The sequence below is a fragment of the Neofelis nebulosa genome, chromosome 12, assembly GCF_028018385.1.
Source record: "Neofelis nebulosa isolate mNeoNeb1 chromosome 12, mNeoNeb1.pri, whole genome shotgun sequence".
NCBI lineage: Eukaryota > Metazoa > Chordata > Mammalia > Carnivora > Felidae > Neofelis > Neofelis nebulosa.
In genome coordinates this window covers 64,788,633-64,804,803 of record NC_080793.1, presented here as the reverse complement: position 1 = coordinate 64,804,803, position 16,171 = coordinate 64,788,633, and the positions used below count along the sequence as shown (strand labels likewise).

Below are 16,171 nucleotides of genomic sequence, written 5' to 3'. Positions count from 1 at the left end.
AAAGCTAGTCCCAGTTCTGCGAAATGCCTACTCTCTGACTCCATTTATAAGAAGTTCAAAATCAAGAAAAACTGATGTGGTAGAAGTCAGCAGTGGTTACTTAGGGGGTGGCTACTCACTAGAAAAGAGCTGAAAGGAATCTTCAGGGGTGCTGGCAGTGTTCTGTACACTGAACTGGATGGTAGCTACATATACACATGAGGTTAGTGGGCTGAAAATAGTAAGTAGAGACCCCCTCCACCATAAAAAAAAATCAACTAAGAAGCAAAAGAGTATTATAGGTAATAACCAAAAAAATAGAAATATATGCTCTTCATAACCATAATCCTAAGGTATCAAGAAAATATCGAACTACATTTTATACTATTTTTTCATTTAGACATGCACAGAGAAATACTCAATATATTCATTAAGAAATTAAGTCAACTCAGTGGTTGAAGAATTATATCTAGGTTGAATTAAATCTAATTAAATATTGCTGTGGAGAACCAAAAGTTTTTTAACTGTAAATCAATGCTATTCTTCTTAACAGCTATATTTATACTATGCACTTCAAGTGGCAAGAATAAAAGACTATAATGCAATCTCTTCCAAAATATTATCAAACTTAAAAAATATTATCAAGCTTTATTAATTCTGACTGGCCTACTTTCTAACTAGTAAGTTCAACAGAATAGTAACATGTGATAAAGCACCAGATTATTATATCTGCCATATGCTGATACTCTTGTAGAATGCAGTTAAGTATAAAATACAACAGTATTGTACTATTACATACCCCAAATAACACAATTTTATTTCTGTAAATAAAAAAGTATTTTATTCATAAAAATGCATTTTTTATAAACAAAAATGAATTACTAGAAAAACAGAAGGTAAAAAACATATTAAATACAAGCCCAAATTCTTCTAATATTCGATTCCACACACATAAAAATATCCTATTACATTATTACCAAAGTCTCTAAAATCTTGCTCTCAATTGCTATACTTACCTGGAACAAAAACTTCACAGATTGACACTAATTCATAGGCCACACTTGGAGACACAATACTTTAGATATATCAAATTATCTGGCATCTGTGACTGCAAAGATTCATATTTTACCATCTTGAGCTGTTTCTAGCTAAGTCCTATTTTTTAAAGAATTACAAACATTTGCTCCTGGGACTAGAAGTAACTAACTTCATTTCTCAGTGCCAAACTTCAGTAATTTTAAACTCAGGTATGGCAAAAAAAAAAAAAGCAACATTTATTCTATTTTTGGCCTTTGCATTTAAATCAATGCAAACTCTCTTTTACATCAACAGTGTTCCATGGATCCTTACTTGCATTATATGAAATGTGTGCACTTATTCTACTTCAAGACCTTATGCTATAAACTTTGAGAATGGCACTATTATAGAGGAATATCAATATAAAGAGCTCTGTACAACTAAATTATCACTGTATATCAATGTTCCTGTGACTCACAGACCACAGATACAAGCCTTTCTTCTAAAGGAAGTATATGGTTGCTATTAGATTACAGGTTGAGAAGAAAAGTAGCACACTCTCCATGTTAGAAAATTATCTCCATCTCTCCCTACCCGCCTCAAATAACAGAATACCTAACATAATCCTTGCACTAGAAAGAAAGGTGATAGTACTGGGTTCAAAGTAATTCTTCCAATTTGCTAAATCACTTAATATACAATCTTTAGTGCAATATGTAATTGAAACAAATATCTATTTCATGGAGTAAGTCTATGGACAGTCCTACAGTTATTGAAGATTCTGCCCAATGGGAGACCCTCCTAAAGCTTGTCCACAATGAAGTCAAATTCACAAGCTTACATTTAAAAAGTGAAGCCATTACCTTCCAAATCAGACATTCAAGGTATATGCAACAATACTAAAATCACTACCTAACTTACAAGTGGAAGAATAATACAGCACTTGAAATTAACAACACAGCATGCAATCAGCCAAATTATTTCACATCTTTATTACATGTCAAGCGCCACATAATATTTAGATAATGTAACTAAGTCAAGGATTTTGAGAAACACAGAGAAACTTTTAGAACTTAAAGAAAAAAAAAGAACACAAGTTTTTTTCAAAAGATCTTCAACACAATCACCTGGTAAGTTTGAGATGAGGATGAGGACATCATCCATTCATGTACAGACAGTATTTACATAGTGCCTCTAGGACACAGCCACTTGGTTTCTCTAGTAGTGTTGCTGCATTAGCAACCTTGTCCACTATCTCTGCTGGCAAATCCCTAGGACAAAGAGGTTCCTTTTTGCTGCGGCAACCAACTCCTGATTATCAGGAAAACTTCTCTCTTAACTCCTCAGGACTCAAACTCCTCAACGGTAGCTCTGAGTTCTAACTACAGGACTGTCATCTGATTATAAAGCCTATTTTCCATCAGTGGCAGAGGTTCTCACATAGAAGTGATTCACATTCACAATGTCTGAGACATTTTGGTTTCCACAATTAATTTCATGGAGGTGGAGGTATTACTGGCAACTAGTAGGCAGAAGTCAGGGATGCTGCTGAGTGTCCTACAATACACAGGACAGCCCCCACAACAAAATGTCGAAAATGTCACTGTTGAGCAACCCAGATCTACCGGATTATTTGCACCCACTCTAAAATGACTATTTACCAGGTCTTCTTTTTTTCAGAAACAATTATACCAAGATATTTCTGGCAAGGGCATGACTGAATGAATTTATCATATCACTCTTATATTTACCTGAAAGGAATATAGGATGTATTTCCACACATTAATATTCTATATGCTTCTTCTGGAGTCCTCCCCAAATATATAACCTACATATGAAAAGAAAAGAAAAAGGCAATTTATTTCTAAATGAAGATATAGTGCTGTCACTGCAAAGTGACCTCTCCAATTACCTGAGCCTGGGTCTCTAGCTTTCCCAAGGATCCTGAGAGTCCCCCAGCACCCGTCAGTGAATCCCTTTTTTGTTTCAATCTGCCATAGCTAGTTTCTGTTGCTTGCAGGAAGAACACTCAGCAACAATTCACAACAACCTTTTGTAGTAACAAGTATAGAATTTTTAAAACAGATTTTCTAAACCAAGATGTTAGACTGAGCACATGCTTGTACCTCATCTCTTTTATGAAAAGCCACTGAAATGATCATAAAGAAGTGTGGGGGGGGTCCGGGTTGGGAGATGGATTGAGACTGGGGAAAAGGTGGAAAAGAACATAAAGGCAGAGCAAGTTTATTAACTCCATCCATTTAGATTTAACTACTTACAATACTGTACAAGTTTCCTATAAAACTGCATTTGCCTCCTATTCTCATTGGCTTCTTTCATCCTCAGAACTACATTATGCTTCCATTTTTATCTGGTAGAATTACTTCAAGTAGATGCTTTAGCATTTCAGGTCCATTACTGGTAGGTATTCCTCACATTTCTGATAATTTCTTGTTTTCTGCCCTGAATTTATGGACTATGTATATGATTTTTGGTGGGTAGTTCTTTTCTCTCAATAATTTATACATGTTGTTCCACTGTCTTCTCAGTTGTAGTGTTGCAGAAGGATTTTACTAGCCTCATACTCTCCTTCTGTTCCTTACAAGTCACTGGTTCTAAAAAAACTACTGGCCTCCCTCTAAATAAGTCATCTTCAATCTCCAATTAAGTTTGCCTGGGATTATCTGACCCACATGCTATCTGAAGGCACAAGTCTTTTTCCAACTCAGAATCTTCCTGCAGGGCAGGGCATTTTCAGCTCATATATAGGGGAGGGGAGGTGGCCACAAGCATTAGATTTGGCACATATATTATGATACAAATTAGAGTCAGTGCTAAAGCTTACTTTGGGATAATATACTTTAAATGTTGACTGGTAAAAATAAATCATTAAAAAAGTTAATTATAAACTTTTAATCTCTACTACATACATATATGAGCTGTTTCTTCAATGTAATGTGAGCTGTCTCAAGTGAGGACCCACATCGTGGGTTTCATTTGACTCCTGGTTCATAGATTATATATTATATATACTGTGGTTCAATGTTTAATTCACTGAACCTAAATCTACTTGTTAATGGTTAGAAAATGTTTAAATCCTAAATTTAAAAAATCATTGGATTAAAACAAATTACAAAATCACAGATCCAGCAAGGATCTTTGAAACTTAGAGAAGGGTATATTCCAAAACTAGTCATAAGAGTTAACTCAGCTTCCAGAGGGCATTTTACCAATTTTCTGTTTTAAGAATCACAAATGGAAAATTTTCCCAATGTCTAGGCTGTTTCTCAATATGGTTTCATCCCATTTACTCTAAAAAAAATGCTCAACTTTAATTAACTATACAGAATCTTCCAATATTTATCTCTTAACATTTCTTTATCTATAGGAAGATACAAATCCACAAAAAAAGTACCACAAAGAACAATCAATTCCAAGAATAAAGAAATACTTTGTTACCCAGTAGCAAACAAACTTTCAAGTACAAGTATTTCTGACTCATATACAATTGCAGTTTATCATGAATTAGCCACAAGATAATCATTTATAATCTCACTCATCATACTTGTCTATACATTATCTTTTTTTATTTATTTTTTTTTTTTTAATTTTTTTTTCAACATTTTTTATTTATTTTTGGGACAGAGAGAGACAGAGCATGAACGGGGGAGGGGCAGAGAGAGAGGGAGACACAGAATCGGAAACAGGCTCCAGGCTCCGAGCCATCAGCCCAGAGCCTGACGCGGGGCTCGAACTCACGAACCGCGAGATCGTGACCTGGCTGAAGTCGGACGCTTAACCGACTGCGCCACCCAGGCGCCCCTATACATTATCTTTTAAGCATCAACCTATCAACTGACTTTTTATTTTATTACTATTCATTTGGAAAGACAGCATAACAATTCTTTCAGGAAAAATTTAAAACTTTTTAAAAAACAAATCCCTCTTTCCAAATCTCCTCATTCTCTTCTAGTCTCCAACATGCTTCCTTTTTTATCTAAGGCTTACTACATAACATCAGTAAAGTATTTTCTTTTCTCCATTCTATTTTAGGACTTACTAGCAGACAACTCCCCTCCAAACACCACCCCTGAAACCAGAAGAACAAAACCAAATAAAAAACACTTTGAGGCAAATGAGAGTGAAAACAGGTTTGATTCAATTGTGTTTGAGTATATATGTGTATATATACATAATTTAAGTAAATGAAATCCAGAGACCTCTTTCAGATTTTCCATAAATTTCTAATAAAACCTTCTCTCAAATTATAGTAATTTTTCCTTAAGCACCACATTAAAGAAAATTCCTCTTACTCAAGATTGCAGTTCTTTGGTTTCTTTAATTACTAAAATTGCAATAGTATTATTTCCTTACTTTCAAAACACAGTCGCTAATACATTAAATAATTCTGGGTTAGCCTTGGAACATAAGTTCAATTCAAAGAACACAAGAGCAGTATAACATTTCCTCCTATGGGGGAATAAAACCTAAATCCCTAGCCATGAACTTTAAAAACAAAAAAAAAATGTTATTTTTGAAATCTAGTTGGGGGATGCTTGTACATAATGTACTTAAACAGGTAATACTGGGTATAATGAGATAAGCTGAAAGAAATTTATAGACTCAGAATAAGCCTATTTATATAATGCTATAGTCTGAATGTTTGTGTGCCCCACCTTGCAAATTCTTATGTTGAAATCCTAACCCCCAAAAGGTGATGTGATGCTATTAGTAGATGGGGCCTTTGGGAGATGGTTAGCCATAAAGGTGGAGCCATCATGAATGGGATTAGTGCCTTCTAAAAGAAGCCCCAGAGAGATCCTCAGCCCCTTCCACCACGTGAGAGGCCTCACCAGTCCATGCTGACATTCTGATCCCGGAAGTTCCAGCCTCCAGAACTGTGAGAAATACATTTCTGTTTATAAGCCTCCCAGTCTCTGGTACTTTGTTATGGCTACTCAGAAGGACTAAGACACAGAACTATTAAGGAAATATCTGCTAGCAATCTATCATTTTTAACTGTACACTCACGTATCTTCCCGCATCAAAAGGCCTTGCCAAATGAAATTATTCTAAATTTGTTTTTTAAGAAAAACCCTATAAATGGCTCCTCTATTAACACAGATCCTCAAATTAGTAAACTCTAACTCAATGCAATTTTATGATCTATCACTGTGTTCCTGGCAATTTGGAAGCTAGGTCCTTCTCAAATTCCTTTGGTATATTTTCATGAGAAGCTTTGTACAAATATAGAATGCTCACTCTAAATCCACACTGCCATCCAAAAATAGGAAGCAACAAATGAGGAACAAGAGAGATATTAAACAGCTGTGGTAGCCAGCTTCCAAAACAGTCCCAGTGATGCTCACCTCCTGGTACTTCTACCCTTGCATGGCCCCCTCCCACATTGATTGGGCACCTATGTATAAACAATGCATAAAAGGCAGAGTGTGACTTCTGAGGCATAAATGATGCTGTGGCTCCAGCATTGGATTCCTCACTCCAGGTACCTCAAGGTATCATTCAGTGACGGTACTTGGGCAGCTGTGTGGCAAGGAACTAAGGCCATGTGCCAATAATCAGCGCTAATTGGCAGGAGTGTGAAGAGTCCCCGTTAGCAGTGCACCCTCCAGCCCCGGGCTAGCCTTTAGATGACTGTAGTCCAGGGGAGTAATTTGTCAGGCAGCAATAATATGGTAACACAATCAACAGTAAGAAATGATCAGTTCAGTTTGTTAAAAGTATATAAATAAAAAAATAGGTGACAAGTGCAGAGATGTAAAGATAAGCAAGTCTTGTGGCTTAGAAAGCATTAGGAAGGAGAGCTTGTTGCCACCTCTCTCTTTCTCTCTGAAGAAGCAAACAGCAATCTCACAGGATGAATAAAATATTGGGGCAGAAATACTTGAGAAGTCAATAGTGCTTTTCAAAGTCATGATCTTTTTTGCTGAATAAAATCAAAGCCATTTCTAGGACTTCCACCACCCCCTTTTTTAAATTACCATCTGCCTGCCTCAGTCCCTGTGAGAACTTCTAACCTTGGACTACTGATCTGTGTTGCAAAACCTGGGAGGGCCTGGGCTCAATCGGTGATGAATTAATTAGTGGACTGAAAGAAAAGAATCACAGACTGATCAGTTTCAATCCTGACCACTCAGGCCTCAAATAGTAACACCCAATCACTTAGACACATGCTTCCTATTTCTATTCTTACACAGAGCATTTTGAAGCTTAAGCTATGTACTTATTGGTCTTTGGTACAGTTCTAAAAACCAAAACATTACACAAATCATCCTAAGAATGAAGAATAACAAAGAGTACTTAAACTCCACAACAAATGTGGCAGCCCAATAAACCAGTAAACCATTTTCAAGTATTTTTCTTTTTTTTTAATGTTTATCTATTATTGGGAGACAGAGAGAAACAGAGTGTGAGCAGGGGAGGCACAGAGAGAGAGGGAGACACAGAATCTGAAGCAGGTTCCAGGCTCTGAGCTGTCAGCACAGAACCCGACGTGGGGCTCAAACTCACAAACTGAGATCACGACCTGAGTCAGCCACTTAACCGACTGAGCCACCCAGGTACCCCCATTTTCAAGTATTTTTCATGGAGAAATGTCACAATGTTTCCAGTATTAACTTACATGCGCATCAACCAGATGACACGGTCTTTCTTATGCCAAGACTTGAATGATCTTTTTTAAAGAAATCACTCTCTTCAGATTAATACTGAAATGTTTATGAAAGATGGAAATAAGCTAACGGAAATAGCTTATTGAGCAGGGAAAGACTATATACAATACAGTTTTACATGATAAGATAAATAAATCAATTTCACAGCTCCTGCACAAATACAGAAATATGAAAAAAAAAAAACCCTAAACCATTTTTAGAAAAAATCAGATCGTCTTATATTTCAACAGTTTTCACTTTTTAATTATTTTTATTTATATAACAGTAGGCTAGTATAATGATTCTCAGTTTAGATAAAGGGACACTGGAAGTTTGGAGTAGCAATCCTATCTACCAAAGCCATACAGCTAATAAACGTGAGGGAGGGGCGCCTGGGTGGCTGTCAGTTAAGGGTCCGACTCTAGATTTCAGCTCTAGTCATGATCTAAGGATTTGTGAGATCCAGCCCTGTGTAGGGCTCCATGCTGACAGGGCAGAGCCTGCTTGGGATTCACTCTCTTTCTCAAAATAAATAAATAAACTTTTTTTTTTTTTTTTTTTTTTTTTTTTAATGTGAGGGAATGGGTTCTAGGTATTAAGTGTACATGGTTATACTATGTGAGTAGTAGGGATTTTTTTTTTTTTAAACAAAGCAAAAATCTTGATTTTTTTTTTTTACATGAAACCTCCTAATTTTTAAACATGGCAAAAACAAACTACTATTATTTAAAAATAAATACTGTTAGTTACACAAAGCCAGCAGGCCACTACTCTCCCACTTCTCCAACTGGTCACCCAAAATCACACTGCTTGCTATGAATGGAAGAAGGCCCTTCCCTTATTTATAGATGAGAAACCATACTATCTAAAACAAGTATTAGGGGTGCCTGGGTGGCTCAGTCGGTTAAGCAGCCGATTTCGGCTCAGGTCATGATCTCGCAGTCTGTGAGTTTGAGCCCCACGTGGGGCTCTGTGCTGACAGCTCAGAGCCTGAAGCCTGCTTCTGTTTCTGTGTCTCCCCCTCTCTCTGCCCCTCCCCCATTCATGCTCTGTCTCTCTCTGCCTTTCAAAAATAAATGTTAAACAAAAATTTTTTTAATAAAAAAATAAAATAAGTATTAAAACAAGGACAGGATCCAAAATTCCAGACAGCTTAAAAGATCTACAATCAAAGCTCGTAACAGAGTCATTTCTCTTTACCTTTTCCCCAAACTAATACCACCTAGCAAGTATCATGGGCAGCTGAAATACCAGCAGTCAGGCTCACTAGGGTGAAAAAGGAAGAAGTAGTAAGGCTGTGAACTGTGATGCCTACAGCCACCTCTACCACCTGGCCTGTTCCTCCAGCCCATCCTATCCCCTTTTGGGCACACCTCACACTAACCTGGTTCCTGGTTGCTATTTACAGCTGCCTGTTGCTGTTGGCCCTACTTTTCACTGACACCCAGGAAGGGTGTTTGCCCAGGGCTGAGTATTGCCCAGGGCCAAGACCCTGGCCATCCCACCTGATTTTATCCTCCAGTCTTTGCTGCCCCATTTATTTTTTTTTATTTTTTATTTTTTTTTTTTTAATTTTTTTTTCAACGTTTTTTATTTATTTTTGGGACAGAGAGAGACAGAGCATGAACGGGGGAGGGGCAGAGAAAGAGGGAGACACAGAATCCGAAACAGGCTCCAGGCTCCGAGCCATCAGCCCAGAGCCTGACGCGGGGCTCGAACTCACGGACCGCGAGATCGTGACCTGGCTGAAGTCGGACGCTTAACCGACTGCGCCACCCAGGCGCCCCTGCTGCCCCATTTAGATGGCTATTTGCTGAACTGGATTCTTACCTACAGCTCCCAGATCCTCTCCTCTGTGCTCCCTTTGTCTTAACTTCTCATCTGATCCCTTCACCCTGCAGCCACCTTAACCTGGTACTGACTACTCCGGGTCCAAAATAATTAATTCCTTCAGGAAAAGGAGACTACAAGTTCAAAAGATCATCATTAAATAACAAATTAAGTCCCTGAGCTCTTATTCTAATTGTTGAAGTAATCTCAAATTCAATACAATTTAGGATTCTACTCACAGATTGCTGAATTAATCAATTCCCAGAATTTAATTAGTATAATTTTCAATGTAAATGTTAACAATTTACAAGGTAAGTCATTATAAAGTTTATAAAAATTGCTTAGAAATAAAAAATAATAATACAGAGGGATAAATTTTGAACAGGAAATCTATATGTTAGCACAATTAGCTCCACCGAAGTAATCTATCAAACATTAAAGGAAAGCAAATTTGCAAGCTATGTACCAAGAGTTTGCTTCTGTCATTTATCTTATACTCAGAACGCCTTAACCACAAAAACCACAAAAACTATTAGAAACAATGGTTAATTTCCCACACTGGCCCTCAAAAGTACATTTAACCTATGGAAGAGCTAAATACTATATATCTGCAGGAAAACAGAATTGCTGCTGGGGCAATAAGATAAAATGGTAACTTTCTTGTTTTTTAATATAAAAAGCAGATTTAAGATATGATAATGGTGGACAGGAGCAGGGGGGAAAAAGAAAAAGAAGACATTTTATTCAATGTTTAATTTGTGCCAGATATTCTACCTAAACTGAAATTAAAAGCCAGCTCAGTGGCCTCTTCAAAAAACTATTTTGCAACTAGAAATTGATGTTTATACCTACTAGTATTACACACTATCACTTCCATTACAAAGCATACACATAAAAAATTAAATAGACAAAGATAAAGTGACAGTTATTTCTTAAATGATTATATACAGTAATTGTGTTTTAAAGAACTTCTTCACAAAAAAAATAATAAAATAAAGAACTTCTTCACTAAAATGTTAATAAATTTAACAGCTAATGCTTCATTTTTTAAGTGTTTTTAAATGCCTAGTTGTGAGTTCGGCTATTTCTTTTCTTCTATTTATTACTTTTTTTAGTTAAAAAATATTTACAGAAGTATATTTTACAATCAATAAAAACATAATTTTAAATGTACAAGTCAATGGATTTTAACAACTGTCTACACCTATATAACCATGACACAATCCAGAAAGGAAATTCCCATCACCCTCAAAAGTTCTCTTGTGCATCTTCCCAGTTAATCCCAAATGTTTCCCCCTCCCCATAAGTCTGAGACAACCACTGATATGCTTTCTGTCTCTATGGAATAGAATAGCTAGCCTTCCAAGAGCTTCATATACATAAAATCATGCACAGCTGTTTCAATTCTTGATTTTAATGGGTGCTTTAACTAAAACAGATACTTTACTGTGGTAAGTATATGTAAATGCAGAAACGATTACACTCATTCTTTCAACCCATCCAGCCAATGATGGACATTTGGTTAGTAAATTCCCAACTTACCAAATGCTAATCAGATATTATTAAAAACTAATAGAGGGGCGCCTGGGTGGCTCAGTCGGTTAAGCGCCCGACTTCAGCTCAGGTCACGATCTCGCGGTCCGTGAGTTCGAGCCCCGCGTTGGGCTCTGGGCTGATGGCCCAGAGCCTGGAGCCTGCTTCCAGTTCTGTGTCTCCCTCTCTCTCTGCCCCTCCCCCGTTCATGCTCTGTCTCTCTCTGTCTCAAAAATAAATAAACGTTAAAAAAAAAAAATTAAAAAAAAAAACAAACTAATAGAGGAGTGCTGCACATTTGAAAACATGCTTAGCAAATAAGCCCAAAATCCACTGAAACTTTACTTAGATGATTTTAAAGCAGGTTATAAAATTTTGTTTTGTGGCTATCACTAGAACACTTGACTTTGAAAACTGTGTGCTTAAATGGAAAAACACCATTCATTCTGCCTTTTCAGTAGGAAACTGGTTTCAGGATAACCAACAATCTTAACTGGAAGAAAGGAAGTTCAATTTCCATGAAAGAAAGCCAACTAATAAATGAAGGATGAATGAAATAATTAGGAATTATGGTTATACTGAAATCATAATAAAATTGATTGAGGCAAGTACTATAATTGTTGTTTAAAACACTAGCTGCATGGTTGATGGGGAACTGAACATACAAATAGTTTCAAAATAACACCATCTGAATCCATTAAGTCATAAAGGAGAAAAATCATACACTGAAGGAATTTGATGATTAGCCCCTAATCCAAAGGACATTTTTAGCATCCTGAATGGTAATTTAGGTATTATATCATATGTTTCCTGATATGATGCAACATATTCTACTAATGCACAAGCCTACAGATTTAACTTCCAGTTCTGAAGACATACAGAGAATGGAGAAAAACAGTTAAAACATACCACAAGGAAGAAACCAGAGAAATTCGAAAGGTAGAACATTCCATAAGAGGTCTGGTCTCTTCCATAAATCAGTGTTAGCAAAAAGGTACCATGAATGTGTCAGTGAGGTTAAGGGCACAACAATCATACACAATGTGTGGTCCTGGATTACATATTGCTTTGGGCATTTTGGATCGATGGAGGAAATATGAATATAATCCAGGTATAGAGATGATGCAGTATGTACTAAAATGGAACAATGAGCCACTGACTGAAAAAAAATAGGTGATAAAACTGTACTAGTGAACATAAAACATATAGTATATTACACACACATATGCACATGTCCTGGTTTTTTTTTTTAATTTTTTTTTAACGTTTATTTATTTTTGAGACAGAGAGAGACAGAGCATGAATGGGGGAGGGTCAGAGAGAGGGAGACACAGAATCCGAAACAGGCTCCAGGCTCTGAGCTGTCAGCACAGAGCCCGACGTGGGACTCAAACTCACAGACCGCGAGATCATGACCTAAGCCGAAGTCGGCCGCTCAACCGACTGAGCCACCCAGGCGCCCCTGCACATGTCCTGTTTTTATAAATATAAAAGGGTTTTTATTTTTTATTTTTAAGGAAGATTTTCTAAATTTCTCAAGGGTACACAGGTTTTGTACATGACATTTTTCACAAAATGACAAAAGTTTCAAACTTTTATTTTCAAAATACTCTCTTATGAATTTATTTGTTTTGAAAGGCACTTTCACTTAAAACTTCACCTTTACTTGAAATAACAGGCTATATATACCACCCGTCTCCAAATCTGGCTAGGTAATAAGGAATCACAGACTTATCACAACAGGGTAAACTTACCACTTCATAAAATGATGTAATGCACTTATCTTTCACATTCCTCAAGTCTTCTACGCTGAGTGGTATACAAGATTTTTCTTTTTTTTTTTAATTTGCTTTAATTAAAATTTTAAAGTTTATTCATTTTGAGAGAGAGCACCAAGTGGGGAAGGGGCAGAGAGAGAGAGAGAGAGGTAGAGAGAGAGAATCCCAAATAGGCTCTGCATCTATAGCACAGAGCCCCATGCAGGGCTCAAACCCACACACAAAATTGTGAGATCCTGACCTGAGCTGAAACTAAGAGTTGGATGCTTAACCCAGCACCCTAAGATGGTTGCTTTTACCATAATTTGTTACCAAAGCTCCTACCATTTCAGATGATTGTGAATCCATTTACCAGGCCACACAAAGTGCATTACTTGGAAATATGCACATTGAAGACAAATGAATAGTTAAGCCAATAATCTCACTTCTTCTGCCACATGTGACACTTGACCATCTGACAAAAGGGAGCATGAGCATATCAATCCTGTTTTAAGTATCTGAGTTATTTTGAGTACTTATAAAACTAACCTCCTCTGTTTTTAAGACAAAAAGATAATAGAAGTACTGCCACTTTATTCTCAAGCCTCCTCCACACTCTGTATTAGGTCCTTCTGAATGTGTAAAGATGAAGGGGACATCCCCTTCAGAATCCCAGAGTGTAAAAGGATGGATCAAGAGTCAGTCCATTTGGAACATTTCCTTCCTGAAACTTCTTCCTCTAGACTTTCTGTTTTAACATTACCACACCACCTTCCAGGTCAACCATTAAAAAGCCTTACAATCTCCAAAATTCCTCAATAACTCCAAAAAAAGGTTATCAAGGCTGCAGATTGATTTTTTAGGGAACTCTCATTCTTTCTACAAATCTTTCATCAGAGGATTTAACAGACTTCAACCAGATCAAATCTCTATTTACTTACCTTTGATGTTTCATCTTTTAAGGTATCCATGTTATACCTCGATCCTCTTTTGCTACTATTAATAAATTTCCTTTTCTTAGAAGGTTTTCTCCTATTTCTCTACCTAGCATCATTTGAACTCCAAGCTCCCACTTTAGCCAGCCAGTCATGGCTGCAAGGACTTTCACTATAGCCAAGAGCTGTGATCCTCCTGCCAAGCTGGCTTCTAACTGAGCAAAGGAATGAACTCAAGTCCATGTCCAAATTGCTTACCTGGCACTTTCCTAACCAATCAAATCAGTGTTAATCTGAGAGCATAAAATCCTGGAAGGATTTCTAACTCCAAATATGTTAAAAATAGAAAAATACACTTTTACATGCCAAAATAAACCATAAACAAAGTCAAAAGACCAACACCAAACTTAAAACAAATGACAACAAATTTTTGGTAAATTTGCCGAGGTCATTTTTTTTTTTCACTAGCAGTAACACACAACAGCAATAAGATTATTAAAAAGAGATTTCTTATTTATAAAATTATCAAGTGTTTTGTTTTTAACAAAACCCTTGGTTTCCACCGTGATCACAGCCACCTTCTCTGGAGGGTCTTCACACTGAAGACATCATGTCTGGCTCCCCAAGACCCCCCCCCCCCCCAACTTGGGGACATCTCACCTGACCAGAAACAAATGAGTGCACCAAGAACAGTCCAGGCAGAACTCGGTATGTTCTAGGCAAGCGCACATTCTCTGAAATGGAATGGCTTCAGCCACCCAGATTTTCTCCTGGGCAGTGCAAAGACTTTTACTGTCACACCAAGGGCCATTTCTCCAGCATCTCCTCTTAACACTGTACAAACCCCAAGAATTCTGGCTACATCCCTCTTTCTGTAAAGCTGTCATGATTTATCCTGTAATCCATGGGGTTCCTATCCCCAGTGATTGGCTAAGTAATGGGACCAAATGCCCCTGTTAAAAGAGCCACCTCCCTATTCTTTTTCTTGAGAACTTGCATAGGCTTTTTTTTACCCCTAAGAATTTTTGCTGTGAAGCACAATAAACACCAGGAAAGATGGAAAAACAAACAACTAAACAAAAGCACCAAATTTCGGTAAGCTTAAGAAGTCAAATTTTAATAGACATCATCTACAACCTGTGTTTCATATATTCGGAGATGATAAAACTATCCCAAAAACATTTCTACCAACTATTTCTGTGAGCACAAGAGGAAAAACAAAAGCAAAAAAGGCCTTAATCACTGTTGTTAATGATTTACCTTTAACAGAAAAGGAAATCACTAATTTTTAGGTGCAATGTTAGCTAGTACCACCAACTTCTGGTCTAATCACTGTACATTCTAAATTATTAAACAATATACCAGAAAATAACTTTCAAAGGGAGGAAAGCATGACAGAATCAAGTAGCAAGCTGAGGGAAGAAAGAACTTATCTAAAGAACTTCAAAGACAATCCCTTTATGGTGGATGGGAGTAGAAAACACATTCAACTTGCTCTTCTCCAGTGAACAGAACAGCTAGCTTCCATACCAACAAACAAAAAGATAAGGACACACCACTCTGGAGGAGCTCTCGGCATACTCTGGAAAACTTGCTGCTAAGATACTCCTGCAGATAAATGCATCAGGCAGTGATAAAATGGGACTAAAAAAATAAAGCTCTTCCTTGATGCTTATAAATAAATGAAATTTATAACTCTTGTGTAAATACTGGCTATTCCAAACACAATTTGCAATGATTCAAACAGACCTCTCAATGTCCTGTGTAACCTACGCAGTATGCACCCATTTTCCTCATGCAAGATGTTTTGATAATAGAGAGAATCCTAAGAATAGATCTAAGAATCATACCTCAGTTAGGAAAAAATTGCCTATATTCAAATTATAAAGCACTCTTATTTCATATGATGCACTTTGCTGTTTTTCTAGAAAAAAAAACAATTATTAATCCTGACTCCACTTTTACAACTTCACTAAACGGACCATGGGTTTATAAAAACACAGCTTTAGGGGCATTATTAAGTGCAAAACACAGAAAAGGGGTTTCACAGTAGTTGATCAATTTTTTTAAAAAATAGACTTTTTAAAGAGTAGTTTTAGGTTCAAAACAGCAAAACTGAGTAAAAGGTACAGAAACATCCTCCCAAACATGCACAGCCTTTCCAGCTGGTCAAATCTTTAAAAACAAAACATGTTCTTTCTGGAAAGAAATCAAGACGTTATCATAGAAAACGTAATTTCAAAATTCCAACTGCAATTTAAAGTACCACTGCCGTATGCATTTTCACTAATATGTTAGGAAATCAGTTTAATACTTACCATATAACATCCAATAAGGAAAGCAGCATTTGCTTGTTTTCTCTGATCAGAGCCAGTAAAATGAATAATTTTCTTCCTCATCATTGTGATGGACTGCATAAAGATAAACAGCTGTTAGTATTTCTCTTTAA

General features: G+C 36.8%; 1 protein-coding gene across 17 annotated transcripts in view; it reads right to left on the bottom strand.

Moving 5' to 3' along the window:
- The window catches only part of CDC14B (cell division cycle 14B), a 130,670-nt gene that overhangs the window by 57,785 nt on the left and 56,714 nt on the right, over positions 1-16,171 (bottom strand). For all 17 annotated transcript variants that reach the window (XM_058695451.1, XM_058695449.1, XM_058695452.1 and 14 more), the window contains 2 exons: positions 16,041-16,133; positions 2,748-2,824 (listed from right to left, as the gene is read on the bottom strand). In XM_058695451.1, coding sequence (XP_058551434.1) covers positions 2,748-2,824; positions 16,041-16,133 — 170 coding nt within the window. The remainder of the gene's footprint in view (positions 1-2,747; positions 2,825-16,040; positions 16,134-16,171) is intronic.